This window comes from Dysidea avara, chromosome 1 (assembly GCF_963678975.1).
Source record: "Dysidea avara chromosome 1, odDysAvar1.4, whole genome shotgun sequence".
Taxonomy (NCBI): domain Eukaryota; kingdom Metazoa; phylum Porifera; class Demospongiae; order Dictyoceratida; family Dysideidae; genus Dysidea; species Dysidea avara.
Window position 1 is genome coordinate 1,787,438 of NC_089272.1, and position 25,626 is coordinate 1,813,063.

Below are 25,626 nucleotides of genomic sequence, written 5' to 3' on the forward strand. Positions count from 1 at the left end.
AAATTTTCCTTGGGGAGGGGGGATTTCCTTAGGCCCCCCTAGCTAGAACATGCTTTGTACACTGATGAGAACCCCTCAACTACCCCTGACTACATCAACCTAACTAGATTGCTAAATTCAACAAAGAGGAATTCATTTATCCTAACTATCCATTTGCCCTCCACTAGCACTTTGCCGCATACACAAATGCCCCACTTTCCTGTATTTCTAAAATAAACACTGTTCAAACTTTTATATACAACTATTTTGCTAAGGCTTAAAATCTTTCTGGAATGGTAAGATTCAGGAAAGGTTAACTGTAGCTATGATGGTGAACAGGTATTCTTGTACTTTGAAACCATGTAGTCAGTAAATTTTCAGAACCATCCCTGGACTCATTGATATAGTATTGTTCTTGCTTCTTGAAACAAACATAAAATTACAGTACCACAAACTGGCTATGTGAGACACATAGTATATTATGCATACTGCACTAAATGGTGCATTGTAAACAGTGTAATGCAGAATTATTGCATGCTACTTGCAGTTGACTATAAGCAATGTTTCACAAATTGTTGAAAAATCACCCTATGGTCACGCCTGAAACAATTAGCTAGAATTTTTGAAACTTGCATGGTGCCAGAATTAATAGCAGAAAACACTTTTCAAATTATTTCAAAATTTTTTTCTTGTAATTCAAGGTATCTATGGTTTATTCTACCCTTAAATGGGTAGGAATTTAACTTATAGTGCTGTGTTTCAGAAGTAAATATTTAATGTGTTGAATGTACCCATAAGGGTGATTTCCAAAATTTGGTCACAATTCTATATCTGTATTGAATAAGCCATTAAATAAGTTCCTGATCATGACACATCTCAGATGAATCAAAGCTATAGACTGTCTGCGAGTTGTTAATAATTTTAATTTACAGATGCACATCATGATCAAAAGTTACTGAGTAATTAACATACAGGCATGAGCTAATTATAATTGTGTTATATGCCATTGGCGTATCTAGGGATGCTACCAAAGAATTTGGTATGTGAGATCGAGATACTCTAATAGAGCAGTCAATCATTCTTAATAAAGCAGACACTCTATTTAGAGCAGCAGTGTAACAAACTATGCAGTTCTAAATAAGTACTTTATCAGTGATGTAATAGTTGGTGGAGGGCTGCCACTGTGAACAGGCTGTTAACTTTTTTTTGTTCTTGGCCCTACCAAATCTGAGAGTTTAGATACACTACTGTATGCTCGCAGTCTGACTCAACTGTGCCCGACTACTGTTTCAGTATTATAATTTTGACTGTTGTATTATATCAATCTTTAAGAAGTGAAAAGGATAAAGTGCATGCATAGTATATGGAAGCTCATGTAGTGCCAACACATTGCAACTTTGTATGCTAACCCTATTATTGTGAAAATGTCACATAACATTATCATGTGATTAACATTATGGAGCACGAGTCACAGTGATGATAACTGAGTTAATTTTGCCTGCATGGCCTATGCATACAGACCATGCCAAACCTGTATAGCCGCTAAGTTGTATGTGTTTAACCTCAGGGATCTTAATTCTCCAAGCAAATTTAATTCCATGTATATCTGCATAATTTGAGTGCAATAGATGTAGCTGTACACCAAGCCAAGGGCATCAGAGTAGGTGCGACCAGTGAGGCCAGAGCCTCACCACTTTTTGGCTGAATTAATAAAAAAAATCTAACCAAAACTAAAGGTAGCATCTGTGAACATGCAATAATTAGCATTTATTTAATAGTAACAATTAAACAACACTAGCTCTGTCTTTTACCCAGAACACCACTTTGTCCATGTTACATAGGCACCTTTAATACCTTCTCTCTGTAGCTACCTTGGAAACACTCCTTACACTGAGTTTCCAAGGTAGCTACAAATAAGAGAAGCTATTAAAGGTGGACAAAGTGTACATTAAACTGTTGGGTAATGCTTAAACCTTATACCATTCAATAAACTGAAATGGGTAAGATTTAAGCCTAACATTGAGGTAGCTAGCTAGCACTTTGCATGCCCTATTATATAATAACACCTCAAAATGGTGAATCACCGCTTTCACTCTGACGCCCCTGTGTACCAGTGGTTAAAATATTTCTTACAACTATAGCCCAAACCTGAGACCGGGCAGTAGTAGTATATAAGTAATAAACAAAATTTTCTTTTGGGTTTGAATTACATTTTGTGTTCTATATTGTCATGATTGTTGTGTAGCAAATGTCAGCGAAGGGAATGATTGAAGGGATTTCAAGGGAGTGTACGTGGGAGCATATTTGCCTAGTTGAAACATAATTGTGGCAAGAATGGTGGAAGCAATTTGAAATAAGTGACTGAGACCTGTAACTAGGAAATATTACAGTGATGTACAAACCAATTCTTTAAATTGTTTTATAAGATTTTAAGGCAATTATTTTATATCAATAGTGGACTGTGAAAATGACCATAACTATAAGTTTCAATTTTAGTGGACCACAAGAGAAAAATTTTTGAAAATGGGAACCTCAAGACTGGATCTTGAGGTACTTTTAGTCAAATCCCTGTAAACATGCACAGCACATGTAATTTTTGACTTTATTATTTTCTGTGATGCAGCTTGCTATTTAGTCTGACAACTAGCCAAATCACCATTTACAATTAGCCAAAAGTCATTTACAACTAGCTTTTTGGCCACAACTAGCCCCCTTTATAGCCCCTGCTGTGTACACTAGCTATAAATATACCATAAGGTACACTATCCAGTGGCGGATCTGGCATTTTTAAAGGGGGTTTTCTGAAAGTTGGTATAGCTGAAAAATAAGGCATCTGAGGACATTTCTCCAGAAATTTTGAGATTTAGAAGTTCTGAAACTGATTGGATTTTAGACTATTTTTAGTTAACAGAGAGAGAGAACCATAGTTTTAGTAATAAGATGATACATACAATACATTATTAGTCCTCGATCTCGTGCGACCAGTCTGATCAAGCAAAATGAGATCTTGTGGGCATGGCAAGGAGTGTGTGTATATATATATATATATATAAATTAACAACAACAACAACAATAATTACAAGACAAAATTAAGTTAAGTGCTCGGTTGACCAGTCACTACAATTCCTGGCCAAGAAAATTTTTGCGTTTTCTAAAATGTAATTTAAGCACCTGCTCTACAGATGTAAAAGCTGCAGCTTACCTTTCAATGGTCCGTCCCTCAATGGAATACGCAGCAGCAGTCTGGGATCCCCACCATACTGGGGATATCCAACATTGGAAAAGGTACAATGCAGAGCTGCAAGATCGGCACTCATTGACAATGATTATGGACAATATACATCTATGTTGGAACATTTAGGATGGGACACTCTTAAAAAAAGATGCATGATAACAAGACTACAAACACTACTTGAAATTCCACATCACTATCTTCACCAAACATGACACACCAGACAGTATCGCCCCCAACACTTCATTATTCCAAATTCATCTACTGTAATGTACCAACAGAGCTTCTACTCAAGAACAATTAATGAATGGAACAACTTACCCACTGCAATAATGATTTGAACTTATTTACTAATGACACTTAAATCATTGTAGCTAGCTAGCTAATACTTGTAAATCTTTGTAAAATTTTTTTTCCTGGGCACATCAGCAGAGTTGCCTGCCCAGTAATAATAAATAAATAAATCATACATTGACGAGCTGCAATGTCGAGGATCTGTCGGATGGAAGATTTGGTGGTTACAGAAAGTTCTTGATGTTCTGAATCAGTGAAAGAAGGTAGGTAGTGACCTATAAAGCACACTAATTTCAATAGTTTCATAATAGTTTGGGATCTGTAAGTGATCAAATTCCGCAAGCAGTTGATGATACTCAGTCTTGTTTATTCGAATACAAACTGGATCGACACCAACACCAAGTTTGAGAGAATTCACGTGATCATTAATATATCCCATTATTTTCATGCAAGGGAATTTCCCAAATAGTTTAAACAAAACCAAAAAAAAAAAAAATGGCAGACGATCCTGACATTAAACTACACAGCGCTAAGTATAATGCGCTGAGGAGGATGAACAGCGACTTTTGTAACGCTTTCCCTATTAATGACTTGTTTCCTAGTATGATATCGCTGCGCGCGATTGACTTTGCCCAAAAGGATGCCATTTGTGGAGAGAATCGGACAGAGAGAGGCAGGGTTGACGGGTACCTGTCGAAACTGTGTGGAGAGCTAGATGCTTGGCATGATGAACGTTTTGATCGCTTTGTGGCGGTGATGCGAAAGTCACACAAGTGTGCCTTTTTACTGAAAAGATTAGAAGATTGGATCGCCTACTATACTCCACTGTCACCAGCTACAGAACATGATGTAGTTAAGACACCTAGCTCCCAGCAAACTACAACAGGTAATGTTACAAGTTAAGCTGTGCATTGTACACAAAAGACAGTAAGTTACAATGAATATTGTTTTCATTGTCTGGTATACTTAACAGATTCCTTTTATGATAATCTATTGATTGCTTTGTTAATATGTCTAATCTGATTAAGGTAGATAGAGGTAACTCCATGAAATTTAGCATTAGTGTTTATACTGTAGCTTACAATCAACAAAACTGATTGCAATGAAATTTGGCTACAAGCAACACATGTTTATGTAGTCTGCATGGCACGAATTTGTTGGCCTTGACCTCTGACTTAGACTTTGACCACGGTTGCAGATCTACCTAGTGAGTGCCTGTGTGTCACCCCCTTACCAAATGAGTAACCGTTAGGCATGGCAGTGTAAAAATTATGGGATACAACTTTGGTAATTTCCCAGAAAGCCAACCAATACAAGAATACGATTTTACTTTTCCTTATAAAAATGTACATGTAAACTGTTTGCATATTACATTTAGAAATATACAGCAAGATTGTTCTTGTATGTTAGTGGATGCATGCACTTGTAAACATATGCATGCAAACTGCTTTCAAGTACACGCAAACTATTTTTACCGTATAGGGGAAAACTTTGGTGAATTTGTGGCGGGAAAACTTTGGCGAATTTAGCGATTTGCTACAAATTCGCCAAAGTTTAACCCGCCAATTACTCATAGCGCCTGAGATTAGCATCTTCATAGCTACAGATTGAGCTTGAATTCGCCAAAGTTTATTTCGCCAAATGCGATTTAGCTCGCTATTCGCTAAAGTTTACCCCGCCAAAGTTTCCCTCTATACAGTATGTGCTTGCAAACCCACGTACATGTATGGTAGTGAAAAAAATATTAATAGTAAATATAGTATGGTTACGGTAGTACACAGGTGATAGGATATACGTAACTTGTAGTTCCTTAGTTCTCATACAGTTAGTTAACAGCCAACAAGTGTATATATCTAGCCCTCCTTGAGGCCCAACCAATGCAATTGAATGATTATGCATTGAAATTATCTTGTACGTAACTGCCTGAGGAAGTTAATACACCGCTACAACATAGAGTTAAGGACTGACTACACTCAAAAGAAAAGGGTAGAAATTTCGTTATAGCAAAACCTTGGTGGCACAGAGCTGAATTTCAAGCAAAAATTATGCTACACAACTTCAATCAAGCTGTGTTGTCATTACTGTCGTAAAAACTAGAGTAGCTAGAAACTGCCAGTTAATCACCATACCCTTCAACACAATTAATATTATTGCATCAAATGGTATAGGAGTTACAGCCCATCAAAGTTGAAATTCACAAAGTTACTTCCATTTACCTTACCACAAGGATTTTTTTGCTGGTCAGGTTTGACTGATCTTAACCCTAGATAGAGCCAGTAAGTAAGAGTAACATCTCAAAGAATAGTTGACTAGAGAGTCAGGCTTTGTACTGTATAGCAGACTTTATGTGCACGGCGGGGTGCGGATTAGCTGCTATCCGTGAAAATTTCCTCCTCTAAATTTGTACCTCTATCAAAATTTGGCTGAATAATATTCTTGTAGCAAAAAAGAATACTTGTTTGTAATATCACACAGTTTCGTTTGTATCTCTTCTCAATGCAAGCATGTTAAAGTGTGTGTACCATTCTCCATAGCTGTCGCATCTCAGCAGTCTGGTAGCAATGCTCCAACTACATCCAGTAACAGTAGAGATAACTCTTTAGCTGGAGGAAAAGGTATAGTACAGTACAACCCCATTGTGTAAACGGTTTTTAAAGTGTCTTGTGTATATTGTATCAATACTGTATATAGTACCAGCAAGCCAACAAGAGTAAACAGTAGTCTCTTTGATTATGTGTATATACATTATTTTATAGCAGCCAGTTGTATGAGTTACATGTGTACTCCCTATATGTGTACAGATGCTGCCAAGTGTATGAGGTTGATGCGTAAACATGTCATTCCAAGGATCAGTGCAGAATGGGAGACTGTCAGTGCCTTCCTGGAGTATAGCGTACATACTACAAAAGATATACGAAAGCATTACAGGTTTGTGATTTACAGTGCTGCTACTCAGCTTACTGAATCTTTGTCAGTCAATTCCTCTGTCAGTCCATTCCTCTGTCAGTCCATTCCTCTGTCAGTCCATTCCTCTGTCCTTACAGACAGGTGAAGTGCTTTTTAAGGCGTAGTCGTTTTAAATGTATTACAGCTAATGGCATTGACAAACATTTTACTTAGTTTCTGCGTGCTAGCAATCCTCAGCTCTTAGTACAGCAAGTATGTTATAGTGTAAGGTTTGAGCTATAACATATCTGTGAAGGAATGATTCCTACCCTATGAAGTCACCAATCTCAAGTTTAAGGGGTAGCAAAACTCGCTGAAAATGTACTCCTCAAGACTTCACTACTACTAAGAATGATAAATTTATGTTATATACACCTGTACCATAGAATATTCCATATCGTTTAAGAAGACATTTAAATGACGAATTTTCTGTTGATGTTTTTACCACAATACCTTAAACAAAAACATACTAAAGCATAGGATACACGGAGGAGGACATGCCCTAAAATGGTAACCTGTCTTAAAATATATGTACGAACATTTCTTAAATTAGTCACATTTTTGTAAACACATTTCCCAGAGCGGATGAGATCTTTTGAACATATATTGCAAGACAAGTAGTGGCTGTTGTAATGAGCAGTTGTCATTTTCTTTCAGAGAAATTAACAACACACTCACATGAGCACATAGGATTTGTATAGAGCAATTAAAAGGTAATTTCAATGAAACTAGGTGCCAATTGAAGGCTTTTCTTATATGTAATTTAATGGTGTGGTAAACCCCTAGTGGTTTGATAATAGTATGGAGATATTGTCACGTGATGGAAGAGCTTATCTCGTGGAGCAAAGGGGAAACGGTAATGATGGAGGAGAATATTGATGGACTAGATCTCCGTAGTCCTATATTTAAGGCCTTCAGTTTAGAAGTCAAAATATGCAATTAACACGAGTTATTTTTGATAGCGCTTAATGTGTATCATATCTCCTATGATATTTAATCTACATATCTGCATGTGCACAGGGGAGATCCCAAGCAGTGTTGTACAGCTCTGATAGAGGACTGGATCAGTAGTGATAATGGAGTGAGGCCAAAGACCTGGAACAAACTGATCGAGGTGCTGAGTGAGATCAACGAGCTGACGTCAGCCACACAAGATATTAAACAGTGTTTGTTAGAGGAGGGGATTGCACTGGATGGTATGTTTCATGTACATTTACAAAGGGTGCTCTGAAATCAAGGTGGTTTGATATCATCAGTGCACTTGTCCATAGTCCCATTTGTAGACCCCTGAAATCAGAATCAGGACACTTGTCCATGGTCTGTTTTATATTATAATTTGTACCAAAGTAATATTCTAATCTATAAGTTTCTTTACTCATTTGACTATGTTGTTGTCCACTGTTGACCAGTTTGCTGTGTTTCAAGATAAATTTATCATCAAAGTTAATGTGTATATGGAAGACTCTTTTGCAGTCACACACGTTTACATGTGTTCAACTCTAACATTACATATGGTATAGCTGTATTTGGTACAGCTGCTTCTTGATAGTGTAGAGGTTTTAGGTTACTCACATCTGTGCTAACACTGTACATGTGTATGTAGTTCATCTTTCTTGATTATCATACTCAAACACCAGGGAATTAGCCTGCCACTCTACGTAGTAGTGTGGTTTGTTTGTAGTCCTTGCACTCAAATTGTAATTATTTTTTGCTGTAGTTACTGCTGTGGAGGACACCAACCGTTACAGTGAGGAAGAAGAATACCACACTCCTTCAGGTAAGTCTCCTTTGAAGATTGAACTGGATTAGTGTTGTGTATGTTCACTTGTGGCTTGCCAGCTGGTCTTGTGGCTGTGTGTGGAATATGGATATTGCGTGTGGAAGATTTATTTAGGGTAGAGAGACACATACCATTACAAAATTTGTCCAAGTTTGTCCAAAATTTGTCCAACTGTCCTTAGATATGCATAAGATGTGTACAAACTACAGTACTATTGATTTTGTGACCTCAACAAATTCAGGGGTGTCTTGTAAGAGGGTTCCACTGTATACCATAATTTTGTACATGCTAATTGTTCAGGTTTTGTAGATGTTGTGGTTGTCAAGCTCCAGTATTAGAAAGAGGTTCATACGATAGCAATGCTATCTCCTGTGATGTAATAGCAGGGAAAACAACTAAAGAACAAGTATAACCTAACTAATGATCATCCAGGATGATTAACATGCAGAGTACTGTACAATGAGATATACATGTACTGTATGTGGGATATACAAATTATTTTCAAGGCAGTCAAACTGAGCCTCCAGCATAAATGTCTGTGATTGCTAAATTTACCAGACACAAATGATTCTTCATAATTCTATCTTGAGTGTTCATAACAAAGAGAATGCTTTAGGTACCATACTTACTTGATTAAAAACTCTGCAGTGTTTATTGCCTTAGTTCCACAAATCAATGTGGCGACTATTTTAAAATTGGTCAGAAGTGATGTTTAAGCCCTTACTTTTGAAATTGATTGTGGCCCCACTCAAGTGTGGCTACTATTTAAGTTGCGATGTTTAACCAAGGAAATACACTATGTGTGATTGTTATGGACTTTATCCACAATGACGTCACAAGTACAAGATGGCCGCATTATTTGGGGTACTAATGTACAGGCACCTATGGAGAAATTGTTTTGATCGATGATATTTCAGCCAGGCAAGGAGATGCCGAGCTCTAAGCAACAGGTATGGATACAAGACAATAAACGATTTGCATCACATGGTGGAAATTTTTCAAGATAACGTTTGTTTGCAATGGTTTTTGTTATGGTACACCCATACCTGTTGACTACTGGTCAGTATCTTTCTTCACAGGTGAAATATGATCGATCAAAACAATTTCTCCATAGGTGCCTGTACATAAGTACCTCAAATAACATGGCCATCTTGTGCTTGTGACGTCATTGTGGATAAAGTCCATATTAGGATATTTATTTTGCAGTGACTGTTCTATTAGAGTTTTTCATGTTCCATGATGAGCTACTTTGTAACAATGTGAATCTTTCATGCTAGAATAATGCTCAATGCTATTTTTGGCCTGTTATGCCCCAAATTTTGCTAGCATATCATTTATGATGATCATTACGATGATGACAATTGGTACAAGTGTTGATTGATTCATCGGTATTGGAAAAGCTTAATAACTTATCAATACTAAAATGGCAGATATCGTATACAATTTGATACTGATCCAATTGTTGCTAGGACACTACTCCAATTCACAGATTTCAGTACTTTTGGACTGTGCACATACAACTTGCAAAACAGCTTCTATGGATATGACTTCATGATAAAAATTTCCATGTTTAAACAAGCAGGCCATTATTGTTAAGCTCCTTGTATTATCAGATATCTATAATACATTTCTTATCAGGTCTTCAGTTCAAGTTCTAATGCTACTAAACGAAGACTATAATGTTTATCTTGCTATCATGAACTTCATTAATTTCTTGTTTTCTGCAAATTAAAAGAATTGCTTTTTACAAAATATTGTTTCATCAAAATATCCCATTAATAATTGGTAACATTGTTAATGCTATATGAAAGTTTCTGTGAGCAGTATATGGTTGACTGTTCTATTAGAGTAGATGTACTTACTGTAATCACATAAATATTGTGTGTAGATCTTCCTCCATCAATGAACACATTGGCCAGTAATGACTTGTATGGCCTCAACAAACAATCTGGTCATGAGTACCAACAACAACGAGAGCGACAACAGGAACAGAACAGTGAGTGAACCACAATATGTGTACATAATACAATACTTAAGATCTGGTGCTATTAATGGATTGTGGGTCTCAACTTTTTAAAGACAAGCTGGTGGAAAGTTGATTTAACCACTAGATGAATAATAATTTAAAGAGGGAGAATAGGGATCGCTGAAAAAAAGCCACAAAACAAGAAGGGATTGCTGGGATGGTAATGAAAACAACAAGTCCCTATTTTGACACTCTGTCATAAATGTTAGTTACATGCTCCATCATTTTAAAATGAATCAAAATAAAGATTTGTGGTTTACATTACTACCCAAAAGATCCCTTCTTGTTTCATGGCTGTTTTTTCAGCGATCACTATTCCCTTTTTAAAATTCTCAATTTTTTATTCAGTACTTTTTAATAATCCAGTAATGGATTTGTTTTATTGATAATGATGATTGCTGTAGATAAAGCAATTTATGTTCTTTAATAGCTATCAAGTTCAGTGCAAGCTTTGTTGTTATTAGATTAACTTGACTGCATTATTAGAGTATTTGCATGACTGCTCCCAGCTGTGTACAAGACTATACATTACACATTCCTAATATTGAGCCGCTGTTGCCGTACTACCTGTGTAGTTGTATATATACTATATGTGTAATTTAAGTTGAGGCATGCTGCTTCATTAACTAACAAAGCTCAAGGAGTTTGCACAACAAAATCCCATACTGTTATTTTTATACCTCTTCTTTATGAAATTGTTCCCATAATGGCAAAACAAACTTAGAAATTTATCAAAGTGTGGGGTGGTTGGCGATCTGTGGAATACGGGCTCATCAATACAACATGGACGTGCGGAAGGACTTAGTAAACATGGCTATATAGTTTTTATCACAAAAACATGAATAGATTTTTATGTGGGCCTGTGAAATAATTATAAAAACGATAAGATAATAATACGAACAAAACACCAAAATTTCAGTTTTGTCTCAAATACACTTACTGTTTTTGATACTTACTAGTGGACCTATACTCATTGCAGAGAACCACCAGAGGGTTGTTTTGAGTTGAAGGATGCTTTTCAAGGTGGTTTTTTAGGTGTGCGTTCTATTAGGATTGTTGCAAAAAACATGGGCGATCCCTATTATGAACCCACTATCGTGGTTTATAATAAGAGCAGACATTGTAATTATGCAAACTACTTAATTGTTGATTTTGATAATTCTTTGTGCTGAAAGCTATCAGGCTTTTCAAAAGTGGTCATCTTCCATGCACCCAGTATGTTCTTGGAGTCAAGAGTTTCCCATATTCTATATGGTACCGCCCAAGCACAACATCATTTCTCGTGAGTGCGTGATTAAAAAACTCAACAAGTATAGGGCATAGTAGCCATTTTGCTTGCAAGTTGTCATCCTTCAACGTTGCTCTTGGGTGGTACCATACATACTGTACTGTATGTATATGTATGGCATGTACCACTAACTAATTACAAACCAATACAAGCAAGTACAGTGAACTATTGTAGGTTATCTCTGTGAGACAATACAATGTTAACAAGATGGTCATATTACTGAGATCATGAAGTACACCTTAGCTATGTTTGGGACCTACTTGACATGGTCACTATAATGAGGTGGTCTTATTATTTGACATGGTCACTATAATGAGGTGGTCTTATTAATGAGATCATGAAGTACACCTTAGCTAAGTTTGGGACCTACTTGACATAGTCACTATAATGAGGTGGTCTTATTAATGAGGTCATGAAATGGATGGGTAGTATGTGAGGTTTCACTGTACAGTACATTTACATGCATTATGCACGCATATACGTAATACAGTGGAACCTGTCTATAATGGTCACCTTGGGACCAAATATATCTGGCCTTTATATACAGGTAGCTGTTATAGAGAAAACCTGTATAAGGTGGTCAGCAGCATTTGAGTGGCTATGGTCGTTATAAATGAGTGATTATTATTAAGAGGCTCGCGCCAACTGCAATGAAGTAATATTTTTAGTACAGAAAGGACAAAGTGAGCTTGTTATGAATGTTGGTTATAACTATTGAATACGTTTAAGCAATGAAGCCTGATAGATTATATAGTATTCATTGAAAGGCAGGAAGTGTGATAATTGTGCATTAATTGAAGCGGTGCCGTCACAGACAGTTGGCTTAACATAAAAGGTAGCGACCACTATATGAAGGAGAAAGCTATGTATACAGTGATTCATAGGCGAATTCTTGGTTGGCCGGTATACGCGTTAGACAGGTGCCGCTTAATGCAGACCACAATTCATACATTTGTATGGGAAAATATTTGGGACCTCGTGACCATGGCCGTTATACAAAGGTGACCGCTTAATCCAGGTGACCGTAACACAGGTTCCACTGTACATATCAGAAGCACTTGCTGATGAGTTGTATACTGTGTGCATGTTTGTCACGTTACAACATATTTAACTGTACAGAGTATGCTGCTATATATTATATACACTATTACCTCCCCAGCTGCTACTGCTGCTGCTACTGTTACTAGAGAGCCATGGGAACCTGGTGCTCAAACATCAACTCATCTCCAGGGTAAGCTTGTATGTGTTTAAATACTGTTATTAAGGGCTATGAATCAATAGGATGGCTGCAGTATCAAACGGTACGGTAGTACTGCTTACGTAAGTAGGGATCGCCCCAAAACATTTTTGCGCTGCTCAAAATTCTGTCTGTAACAATCATTCTAGAGACATCTTATGCTATGAAAATCATCTTTACAGAATAGTACTAGTCCATATAATATACAAGTACACAAAGGGAATTTTCAACTAGAGTAGGGACTAATGGAGTAGTGGACGATATTAAATCACAGTAAAACAATTATTATTATTTATCTAGGACTGCGTCACATACAACCAAGCACATACACCAACGTTGCAACCTACCCATTGGGCAAGTATAAACAGTGCCATAGGCAGCACTCAGAGCAGTGTGTGTGTACTGGTGGAAATGATACATATGCATACGTACACAGGCAAGGGAGTTTAACTGGCATCAGAAAACCACAATACTAAAACACAACCTACACAAAAAACCAAGTTAAGTTAGCTATATTGAAAGTAACTATATATTGTAGGTGTGACGTGTCTCTGAAGATGACTCAGCAGTGAAGTGAGGCTATGCAGAATAAGGGATATGGTGAAGGCACAATTAGCAATTGATCCCAATCAAGCCAATATGGCACAACAGACTCTGTTGTAACTAGAGGCCACTGGTGATGTACCTGTATATCAGCGGTGTGGCATTGGCACAGTGATCACAGTCTATAATATTATGCATGCAGCCATGCACAACATACAGGAGATAGTTACACATTGTTGTATATGCAGCACTGCATCGGCTTCTTGTTTAGCTATTACAGACTCACAGTAGACTAGTAGTTAAGCCGAGTGGAAAATAATTCCAGCCGCCAGCAAGCCAGATGAAGGTGCCGGTATAATGAAAATAATTCCAGTCGCTAGCAAGCCAGATGAAGGATGAAGATGTAGACCTATAATACAACTACCGGTACAAGTATTACATTACTCATTACCTTGCTGGTCCAGCTGGTTGTTTATAAGCGCATCAGCTGGTCGTTCACTGCATGACGCCTGGAGCGCATATCCTGCACACAAAATACAGTTACAAACATTTAAACATACTTGTAATGTTGTAGCTTACCAGTAAAGTGGCGCCTGGCCTCTCCACGGACGTTTACTAATCTTCTCGTTTGAGCAATCTGTAATTAAACAAGGGCGTGGTGCCAGGCATTATATAGAATTACACATATGGTAAAGTCATCAGCACAAACAGGCGTACTTATTATACGGTTGTGCCTTCATTCACAGGCGAATCTATCCCCGCTTAGTTCATGTCTCTAGGCCTCGTAGTTTTCTCAAACATTATTTATTGTTTATATATTTATTCATTCATTATTAATGACATAATTTTAACCGCATTTCGTATTATTCTTACTACTTGGTTGTATAATTATCAAAATGACAGGGTGGCACCAAAAGGCATAGCCTGTACAAGGGTGCTTCCCTAAACACATACATTACAAAATTAACACTACAAGGACAAAGAATAACAACACAAAAGTACACTACAAAGAAAAGAAACAATAGTTACAATGAGCAAAACACACACAGAGACTTAAAAAGCTACATACAAACAAGATGATAAATGGTGCGACGAAAATAATGTACAGATTTAATAGTGAGTGTATCAAATGATACAGTGTTCCACAAAAATACAGTATTCACAAAAAAAGAATAACGGTGACTGTTGATAGAAGATAGTAAAGGTACAATAGACAGTTCATGGGCTCCGGTGCAGGAAGTATTAAGAAGAAGTGTTATATCATGCGCAGTAAGAAGAAGATGTGCTCAAGATACCATGCACAGTAGGGATATAACAGTTCTTACTGTGATTTAATATCGTGCACTACTCCAACTTGTTTCAGTACGTATTATCGATGTGCTATGGTCCCTACTCTAGTTTAAAATTGCAATTTTTTTGTGTATTTGTTTGTAAAGTTTTTTTTTTGTAAAATAATCGTATCTGGTGAACCCACACATACCGCATCACACCAGCTATCAATTGTCATCTGAAAAGTGAAGTATCCATTAGTGACCATTACACTTCATCGTCAGCTATGTTCAACCTGTTACACAGCATTGAACTGTTCGAAAAGCACCTCTGCAATTAAAGTAGCCACAATGAAAAATACAGACAATTTCCATTACGAGGGGAAGCCATCATGTGCTACCGCCAAATCGACACTTCTCTGTCACAAAGATGAATGGGACACAAAGGAGGACACTGGTAAGTCCATGAAGAATGCATTGTACGTACTGCGGTATGCCAAAAGGCACCTCTGAGGATGAAGCGATGTCAAACAGTGCAAAAAATCAAGCGCATAGCCTTAGCCGTTATCAAGTTACGCTTTTTTGAAGGAATTACTCAGTCAGCCAGTCACTAGAAAGTTCCATTTAATAATTTTCATAGCAACTTGTTGAAAGTATTTCTGGTCGATCTGAAAGCTTGTTTGGGCTCAGATTTACCTAACCAATACTGCCTCATCGTCATCTGGGGAAAGCGAGGCTGGTTTTTGGGTGATGTTTTTCATTGGCCACGCCTACTCCTTTGTGGTCCCTACTATACAGTACTATCATACTGTATGATAGCACTGGGTGAGCATTCAAATATAGCAAACCATTTACAGGTGGCCGGATGTAGAATTATTAAAAATCGCCAAAACTCGAATTTTAGTCTCACTGCCTGACTACAGTCGCAAGGCTAGAAGCCAAACAAAGCAGCGCAGGGCCACTATTTTACGCCACAATAACAAACTCACCAGTGTGATGTTCCTTTTGGGACTCCAACAAGTGTAGGCCCTCTGCGCCTTGTCTTGTATCTTCAATCAGGCTGCTTGTCTTCTTCATCCAATGAAACCATTTTGAGGCATTAATTTTCCATATCAGCACTTTCTTTCAGCAGCATATTTAGATGCCACAGAATTATTTCAGAGCTGGATTTCAGAAACACTTCAGTCCTGGCGCTACTATAATATGTAAACTAGCTAGATATCTGCAACGTCACGATTGGGATCCCGTTTGCGATAGGTTTGCGACCACACCCATCCAATAAAGATCTAGGTGTACTAATAGTGATAGAGTACGGAGACCACACCTCTTAACAATCTAGCTATTTACTTACCAGTAAACAAGATGACCTCATCTCTTATTGGTCTAGCTAGCTGCACACCCTAGGCTGACTCAAGGTACTCTAATTCACTCTAACACAACAGTCATGTGTGATATTCCAGTGGCGTAGCCAGAAAAAATTTTTTTTACTGAGGCTTTATCAGTGGCGTATCTACAGCAGGGCTTTGTAGGGCCTAGGCCCTGCTAAGACCACTCCAAATAAATTCTCTGTTTCTCGTCCTGGACTCAAGCATATTTGCATGTGGGCGGGCGGTCCATTTCCATTATTTCATTATAAGATTGGCAGCTTTTCAAGCCATTATTTGCCTGGCACAACCATAAAAAAACTGCATAAAGCATGCTTAAGGTTGTTCCTTCCTTTTCAAGTTGCAAAAATAACACAAACGTGAAGTTTGTGCCGACTTGATAGCACTGCTGACACGTGAGCTGACCCTGTTCTCGAGATGGCTTTTACTGAGCCTGTCAGTATGCAACAATAACCGGGAAATAATGGAAGAATACAGAATAATGGAATATTTAGAGCTGACAGTAACTAGATGCGGGCAGTGGACGGGAAGCAGAGAATTTATTTGGAGTGGCCTAAACTTGGCTAGTGCCCTACCAAACCCACAATCACCAGCCTTTCATGGATCATTGCATTATCTAACAATTCCATACTCCAAATTATTAGTATTGAGATGTCACAAAGTCAATAATTACGACAATTCTAATTAACGCACACCAGTTAAGCACGTGATTGAATTACCTATTGTTGGTGATATTGATAAGGTTGTGTCTTCCTAGTGTTCTTGTAGTTTGTAATCATCATATTTATAGATCCTTGTAGTGTTTCATCAAGTATTTAAAGGTGTATAGTATTGTTTTGTTATAATTTTATTTATGTAGCTAGCTATCTAATTCATCCATATTGGAAGGGGTGGCACCAAAAGGCTAGGTTTGCACGAGGGTGCTTCCCTAATGTTGTTCGTGTTACTGTATAGTTTGAACAGGTTAAATACACAAATGAACTACTTCATAAAAATCTAAAAGCATGTTTTTTGCAGCTGAAATGGCCTCAGATGCCATTTTTCAGCTGTTTAAATTCAACATTTTTTCTGGTAGGGGGATGCCCCTGCCTTCAGCAGCATATACAGTGCCCTAACTGAGGCCCTAGCTGTGCCCTACCAATAGGAAAAGTCTAGATACGCCACTGAAGTGTATGCATTGACCTAATTGAGAGGGTCTGTTCTGACTCAACTGATTATTTCAAGCATGGGTGGTACAGCATTTGCAGGTTGACTCTTGTTGGATGGAAGAAACTGTTTCGCTACAGTATACCATGCTTCAATTATTAGACTAGTTTATTGCATTCAACACAAAAAAACTGACTAGATATTTCGAGTGGTCAGATACTTTTATTGATCTGATGTGATATTTAAGTCAGAGATTATCTCTTTCAACTGCATGTGTTAAGCATGTCAAGCTAAGGAGTCTGGGTGCATGCTCCCTCAAGGAAAATATTGAAAATAATATGCTTTGACTTAGCATGTGGAGGCTATTTTTTGATTGTAACTGCTAATCCATTATATGTATGATCAATTAGCTCAATGTAATGCCATGCAGTTGACTCATTGGAACTTTTAAAAAGTAATTTAAAGACAATTATAACATAAAAGTAGATGATATAGACCAAGCAATGTAATGAGAACAGTGGCTATAATCTGTACTGAATGCTCTATTACAGTATATTACGATGACTGCTCTATTTGAGTATATTACGTTGACTGCTCTATTACAGTATCTCAATCTTTTCCGTGATACAAATTCAAGTAGTGAAACAAGAGATGAATGTTACAGCATAGCTTGGTGGGAATTGAAAGTCCCTACTTTGGCACATTAGTTATAATCATTATTTTGTTCAATGCCAAAGTAGGGACTTCCCACTGAGCTATACTGTAATACCATCATTCATCTCTTGTTTCACTAAATTTATTGCATAGATCACTACTTCATTTTTAAATTAACTTTTTTTTTAAATACTATTCAGGATTAATAGTGCAAGCATTGTAATCAGGAAGGAGTAAAATAGTGCGAGGCAGAGTCAAGCATTATTTGTTTCCTGTTTACAATGCGAGAACCCCGAATATCATAGCTATCCATCCTATTACAAATTAATCCGCCAACCATAGCAACTGTTACTAACCACTGCAAAGACCAATCACACTAAACTTCAGTTGCCTTGCAATCATTGCTATGGTCCCAAAACATTTACCTGTTACTTAGTAATCATTGTTAAGCAACCACATTGTTACTATGGGGCATCTATCACTATGGTAACACTAGTTGTCAAACTGGACATGTGCTTCCAATAGAAACACACCACACTATTTTAGCCAATCACATTAGTATTACAGATTTTTGTCTAGGGACCTTGACAAATGAGTGTAATACTAATTCTATTGGCTAATCACTTGATGTTTTTCAAAATAATGCTTCAAGGTACTATTGAGAGTATTATACTTGATTGGATCTGTGAAAACCTGACATGATCTAAATTTACAGTATAAAGCATTGAACACATTGGGTGAAATACTGGCGTATTATCAAAAATACTTTGTAAATTGTTTGAACACTTTGTTCTTAGTGAAGAAAGAGGGTAACGATGAAACCCTGGATATCATATTATTTGCCTACTCAAGAGGAGCACGCAAATCTTTGTTTTGTTGCATTAGATGCAAAGATACAAATGTTATGGGTGTTTATGTACATTACATCGAAATGATAGTACATGATCAATCTTTCGTCACTAAATTTCACATTTGTGTGTAGTGAAAAAAGGTGATACAAGGGAAAATGTTCCCATTAATCAATTCCCCTATTCATGGCAAACTTGATGGTACAAATTTCAACACCCTGTGTCACTCTGCTCGTAAGTTACAACTGTTTTAGTAAGCACCTGTAATTTATTTTACTTGCTGTACAAATCAATTTTTCTATTGTTGCTACTTTATAGAGAAAATCTCCCAAACTTATTGCCATATTAGGCCGAAACTTTGCCAGAGCGTGCACTTGGCTAAAGTAGATTATAAATATTTAATAAACAGGAATTCGAAAAGTGCACAATTTGCGTCAGGTTTTCGTAGATCTGGTGATATATTGTAACACATTCATTTTATATGGTATATATATACATAGGTATTGGTTCAAAGGTTATATTCACTTTCAAAATATGCTGATATTGGCATGAATGCCATTGAGTGTATTATGCTACGAGGGTAGCCAGACATCAAGACTTGGCATTTAATTAAGTTGTGTGTTGATGGTATGGTGGTGACCACAAATCCTGCTTAACAGTAAACTGTGAGGTTTCAGGTTAAGGTATAAGTGGTTGGGGCAGATGTGAGAGGACATAGACATGGATAAAGACACAGACATTTTCAAAATGCACTTTTACACCTATACAACAGGTAATTTCATATACCTAATGTTTTTCTGTACAGTGCTCTTCACTTCTAGGCCCAGACATTGTCTTCATGTAGCTGTTATCCATTTATAAGTGCGTGTGCGGAGGAGAGGCTACAGAGTACCAAGCACAATATGTGACTATATCAGCAAAAACCCAACTTATTTGCACAACATCCTATTTTTTAAAAGTTTTCTCAGCATTATCTGCAGTGTCCAAAGAATGGATCACCAACGTTTCAGCCTTCTGTGGTGAGTAGTTTTGGAATTATAGCACTAGACAGTAGGAAGAGCAAGATAATCGATTTTTACAGTGATTATACTGAAAATAAACTACAGGCGCATACATTCGCAGCCATAACTTCTGTTTGCATTAGTCTACAACATTGCAATTTGGTTTTAAAAGTTCACCATGGATCAGCACATCAACCAAGGTAGAGTGTTAGCCCTGTAGTCACTTGTGCATATGGATATGAAGGCGGCTTAGTAGAAGAAATGATGATGATCTTGTTTACATGTACCGCATCGTAAACAAGCGCACGTGACATGCATACCATTTGAGTTACAGAAATGAAACAAAGATTTTTGAACTCTTTATGAACAGGCGAATAAGGTAGTTTATAGTTTTAATCAATTTGAGTCTTCCCTTCGTAAGTATTTACGCGATTAAAACTTGTGTATTTTTTCTCTGTAGCATGTGTAATTTTATTTTATTTTTTTTAAATTTTTTTTCTCTCAATATGCATGCTTGTGTGAGCAAGTTGGGTTTTTGCTGAAACAGTCACATTTCCAGCATAATAGGCTAGAATGCTATTAGGTGGATATTTTAAACTATAGAGGCTGAGCTTATTTCCTTGGAAATAGATTGGTACTCTCTAATAGAGCAGTCAATTTGTAGTGAAATACTCTAATAGAGCATTCACTGATTTAGATGTTCCAATATTGTGGTAAGAAATGTTGTTAGCCTAGGAGCATAATGCAAGTATAATGGGAACACTGATAGGTAAATATTTTGGGAAATTTCTTAAAGCATTTTTGACTTACGCCTACTTGCAGGCCAAGCCTTTAGTAGGTATACTGTAAGCACCTGCGCCTTATACTGAAAGCTGTGAGCTCCTGGATCTGGCCTACGAGAGTAAACTAGGGTGGATTTCTACAATAGAGGATATGCGCGTATTATTATTAGAACAAAAAATAATTAATATAATTAGAGTAGTAGCGTGCCCAAAAATATTTGACAGTGAACAACTATCATGAATCCCATACAAAAGTACGTATGGGTAGCAAATGTGGCTCTGGCTATAACTTGCCACATGAGCTACGGATGGGATGCTCCTTCCAGTTACTCTGTTACACATATAAATGAATCCATCGCTCTGGAGAAACTCTCGTAACTGGTCTAGTTTTTGCGATTTGCACTTTCTGTACATACCTACAATACATTCATTCACTGTTGTGACATCACGTTTTTATTAGAATATTTTTGGTCATAAGCTTGTGCATATCCTATATTAAATAACTGCATTAGATTCCTAGTGCATGTGTACAACAGTACATACTCCACACAGGCGCTTATAAATAGATAAGCTCTACTTGAAGTTCATGCCTGGGCCTGGAAGCGAAGGCTACTGTGCAGAAAACATTAGGTATGAAATCTAACTATTGTATAGATGTAAAAGTGTTATTTTTAAAATATCCATGTCTGCCCATATCTGCCTTTTCCAACTACCCTTACAATATAGTGCCAGCCTACTTGTATCAACTGTGCAACCAAGAGTTACCTCTTGGTACAACAGTTAACCAAATGCACTTACAACTTGTTAGCCATGTAGTTGTTTGTGGTATATATCCAACTTTTGATAGTAACTACAGATTAACAGTAGTTGACTGTTTTTATCACTAATAAACAATACCAGCTTGAAAATGTGTTTGGTTGATTACCAGGATACTGTGAAATACCAAATGCCAGGGTACAGTATTTTCTCAATACCTGGTAACCAGATACTAAGAACAAATATACAATACTGCCTAACACAATTGGGTGGCAGAGAAATCATATTTACTCGTTTAGTATTCTATGTTAATTGTTTTGCTCTACAGTGTTTATCATGTATGCTAAAGATGATGATCCCAATGGAGACAAAGTGCTTTGCTTTAGTGATGTGCTGCGTTCATGTGGAGTGAACTGTGATGTTGATATCTATCATGCCAACGCGAACATTCCAGACTGGTCATTCTGGGTAAACAAAGCTATTGAACACTGTGCAGCAGTCACTAATGGTTACATTCTCCTAATCTGTTCACGAGCCATGATCTCCATATTGGAGGAGACCTCTGAAAATGCTAAAGTTCAAATGGTCTGTGGACATATTGATCGACTGACACTGAGGCATCTTATAATGTTGAATACGTCAAAATTTATACCTGTTTTTATCAGTGATCATTCTACAGCTGAGTTTGTTCCTATTAGTTTGTCAGGGAAGACCTTCTATCATTTTCCATATGAGGCAATGAGTCATGTGCCACAAGGTGTTCCACTTGAAGAAATGCTTCGTTATGGAGAGTTTGCCTCATTGAAGAGTCTAGTAGCTACGCTGACGGGGCAGACAGAAAATCCTCCACCCCACATTGGAGAAGGTACATACTTACACTGTACTGTCTGTACATACATATGTGTTGAGTATAGTGTGTGAGTGTGTGTGTAGTGTGTGTGTTCTACGTATCTTGAGCTTAAAATCCTCTCAACGCCAAATTTTTTGAGGTTACAATCTAACTGCTTTTAAATTGCTATAACTTGCAAACCATACAATATGTGACCGTCTCAGCAAAAACCCGACTTGTTCGCACAATTAAAAAAAAATTTTTTATTCACTCAGCAATATCAGCAGTGTCCAAGGAATGGATCACCCAAGTTTCGGCCTTCTGTGGTATGTAGTTTTGGAATTATAGCACTAGACAGTAGGAAGAGCAAGGTAATCTATTTGTACAGCTACTATACGGAAAATAAACTACAGGCTCTTACATTCGCAGTTATAACTTCTGTTTGGATTAGCCTACAATGTTGCAATTTGGCTTAAAACGTTCACCATGGAGCAGTACTTCAGCCAAGGTATATATAGTATTAGCCCTGTAGATACTTGCGCATATGGATATGAAGGCGGTTTGGTAGAAGAAACAATGACAATCTTGTTTACGTTTACCGCATCGTAAACAAACACACATGACACGCATACCGTTGGAGCTAGAGAAACAAAACAAAGATTTTCGAACTCCCCATGAATAGGCGCATAAGATGGTATATAGTTTTAATTGATTTGACTCTTCCTTCTTCGAATACTGGCCTGATAAAAACTTGCATAGTTTTTTTTGTAGCATGCGTAATTTTACGAATTATTTTTAAATTTCGTTTTCCTTCTCAATACGCATGCTTGTGCGAACAAGTCGGGTTTTTGCTGAGACGGTCACATATGTCAACAGGTGTAAGGGAAAACAAAAAATTTATAATTGTGTGGGGATCATAAAGTACAATAGTACTGTATAGTAGGCACCATAAAAGAGTGGGTGTGGCCCATGAACAAACATCACCCAAAAACCACCCTCACTCTCCTGACAACGATGAGGCAGTATTGATTAGGTAAGGCTAAGCTACAAGTCTACAGATTGACCCGAAATGCTTTCAAGAAGTTGATATGGAATTTTAAAAATAATGGAATTTTCTACTGACTGACTGACTGACTGACTAATGCCTTCAGATAAGCATAACTCCATAATGGCTAAGGCTACTAGCTTGATTTTTTCACTGTTCGATGTCGCTTCGGCCCAAGAAGTGCCTTTTGGCATACCGCAGTACATAAAATGCATTCTTCATGGACTTACCGGTGTCCTTCTTTGTGTCCCATTCATCTTTGCTGACAGTGAAAAGTGCCAATTTGGCGGTAGCACGTGATGGCTTCTCTTCGTAGCAGAAATTATCCGCATTTTTCATAGTGGATACTTAGATGCTTTTCGAACATTCTTGATTTGTACTGCTGTGTGTTTGAACATAGCTGACAACGAAGCGTAATGGATACGTCACTTTTCACATGATAATTGATATAACTGGGGCGCGTCCTTTCTTTCTTTTTATACAGTATGCGTGGATTGCAGGAATGGTTTTCTAACAGTTCTTGATTCATAATGCTGTGTGACAGGTCTGACACACTGTAGCTAACAACAAAGCATAATGGAAAGATGATAATTTATATAGCTGGGGCATGTGGTGCCATTTCTTTTACGGTATGCGTGGGTTCACCAGTCACAATATTATTTACAAAAAAAGTTAACAAATAAGTATACAAAAAAAAAATGGAATTAGCACAGTAGGGATATAACACTTCTTATTGTTTTACTGTGATTTAATATCGTGCACTACTCCAGCTTGTTTCAGTACTTTTTATCAATGTGCTATGGTCCCTACTCTACTGTAGTTGAAAATTCCAAATTTTTTGTATACTTGTTGAAATAAAAGGCAATGAAACAAGGGAGGTCATTTGAACCTGCAGCTATATTAGTGGACATTTATTTCCTATTTCAGTCAAAATACATCCATAAATGTCCACTAGTAATGCTTCAGGTTTAAGGGACCTCCCTTGTTTTGTTTCTATGATCCATGCTAATTTTGTAATTTTGTTTCTTAAACTTGCTTGTTTACTTGTTTACTTTATTGAATTTGTTACTGGTGAACTGTCGCACACTGCATCAAACAAAAGATAATACCATATACATGATAAAAATTAATTGTGCAACTGAATGCGTGCCCCGACTATTGATACTGAATCACGAATGGCAATTCCGTTCAGTTACACTGTATGTTCCACCCATTATATAGCATTACAAACAAAGAACAGCACAAGAAGCACTTCCACAATAAATTCAGTCACACTACAGAAAATATAGCAACCACAAATCAACACCTACGTAGTAGTGGAGAAAGAAAATGGACATAAAAGAGGATAAAGGTACTAAGTCAATGATGCATGCATTGTAGCTGGCAAAATTCAATGGTTTGGGCCGAAGCAACAACAAACAGTGAAGAAATCAAGCCCCAGGAGGTTTTTGGGTGATTCTTTTGGGCGAGTAAGCAACTAAGCATGGTAAAAATGGGGGTAACTAGTTACGTACTTTGTAACTAAAGTTATGTAACTAGTTACTTTGTAACTAACTGGTAAAGTAACTAGTAATATAACTAGTTACATGCTTTGTAACTAGTAACTTGTAACTATAACTGTCTGAAAAGTGACTAGTTAATTATGTTTTAAAAGCAAGAGCACTTCCAATTTTTGTGCTACAGCCACATTAAGTAGACACATTCTGTGTACTGTTCTCCATGATTCAGCTTGAGTAACAGACATAACAGTTGAAACTGAGCTGAAATGGCTACAGAATTGTTATTTTCAGAAAGTGTACATAATAAGTTCTCTTCTTTCCTTGCTCTGGGCAAAATAGCCATGTTATAAAAATTAACAAACAAGCATAATTTATTTATGAAAGTAAAAGTAACTATAACTAAGGTTATAAGTACGTAACTAGTTACTTTTCTGAAGTAACTGCCCCATCTCTATCCGTACTATGCTGCCATATATTATACTGCCGTATACAGTGAAAGTTTACCAATATACTGATAAAGTGATACCAATATTTTTTTAGTAGTGAGATGCATCTGAACATAAAAGGTGGTTTTCAGTATGTATGTACAGTGAACACTACAATAAACGTTAAAATAATATAACCAAAAAGCTAAAACGATGGTTGTCAAAATGTTTTTATAAAAGGAAAAAAAATCTTGTGAAGAGAGGTGTGGTGAAAAGGTCTGAGCAAAGAAAAAATGCCTAATTTGGGAATTGAACATTGGCCACTATAAGACTGAGAAATTATAGGACTTATGCAAGTAAAATAATCGACTTTGTACTGATCCGATATCACCAATATTTATATCGGTACATGCCATGCCATATGGTGAAATCACTATAAATGCCTGTTACTGTCGTAACATTACAGTACGTTGTAAGTGCTCTTAAATTTCTACATTTATTTTTAGTGACCATGCTCGTAAACAGGAACAGGGTCCCCCACGCACTATTGTGCTGTATTTACTTGGCTAAACACCACACCTTCAATAGTAGCCACACCTTCAATAGTAGCCGCACCTTCAATAGTAGCCGCACCTTCAATAGTAGCCGCACCTTCAATAGTAG

The 25,626-nt window shown here is 37.1% G+C and overlaps 1 protein-coding gene across 1 annotated transcript in view; it reads left to right on the forward strand.

Moving 5' to 3' along the window:
- Positions 1 to 3,986: 3,986 nt before the first annotated feature.
- The window catches only part of LOC136252415 (uncharacterized), a 45,285-nt gene continuing 23,645 nt past the window's right edge, over positions 3,987 to 25,626 (forward strand). Inside the window, exons 1-8 of the mRNA XM_066044849.1 lie at positions 3,987 to 4,391; positions 6,040 to 6,120; positions 6,307 to 6,433; positions 7,472 to 7,647; positions 8,169 to 8,228; positions 10,120 to 10,227; positions 12,705 to 12,776; positions 21,494 to 22,030. Coding sequence (XP_065900921.1) covers positions 4,001 to 4,391; positions 6,040 to 6,120; positions 6,307 to 6,433; positions 7,472 to 7,647; positions 8,169 to 8,228; positions 10,120 to 10,227; positions 12,705 to 12,776; positions 21,494 to 22,030 — 1,552 coding nt within the window. The 5' untranslated portion in view covers positions 3,987 to 4,000. The remainder of the gene's footprint in view (positions 4,392 to 6,039; positions 6,121 to 6,306; positions 6,434 to 7,471; positions 7,648 to 8,168; positions 8,229 to 10,119; positions 10,228 to 12,704; positions 12,777 to 21,493; positions 22,031 to 25,626) is intronic.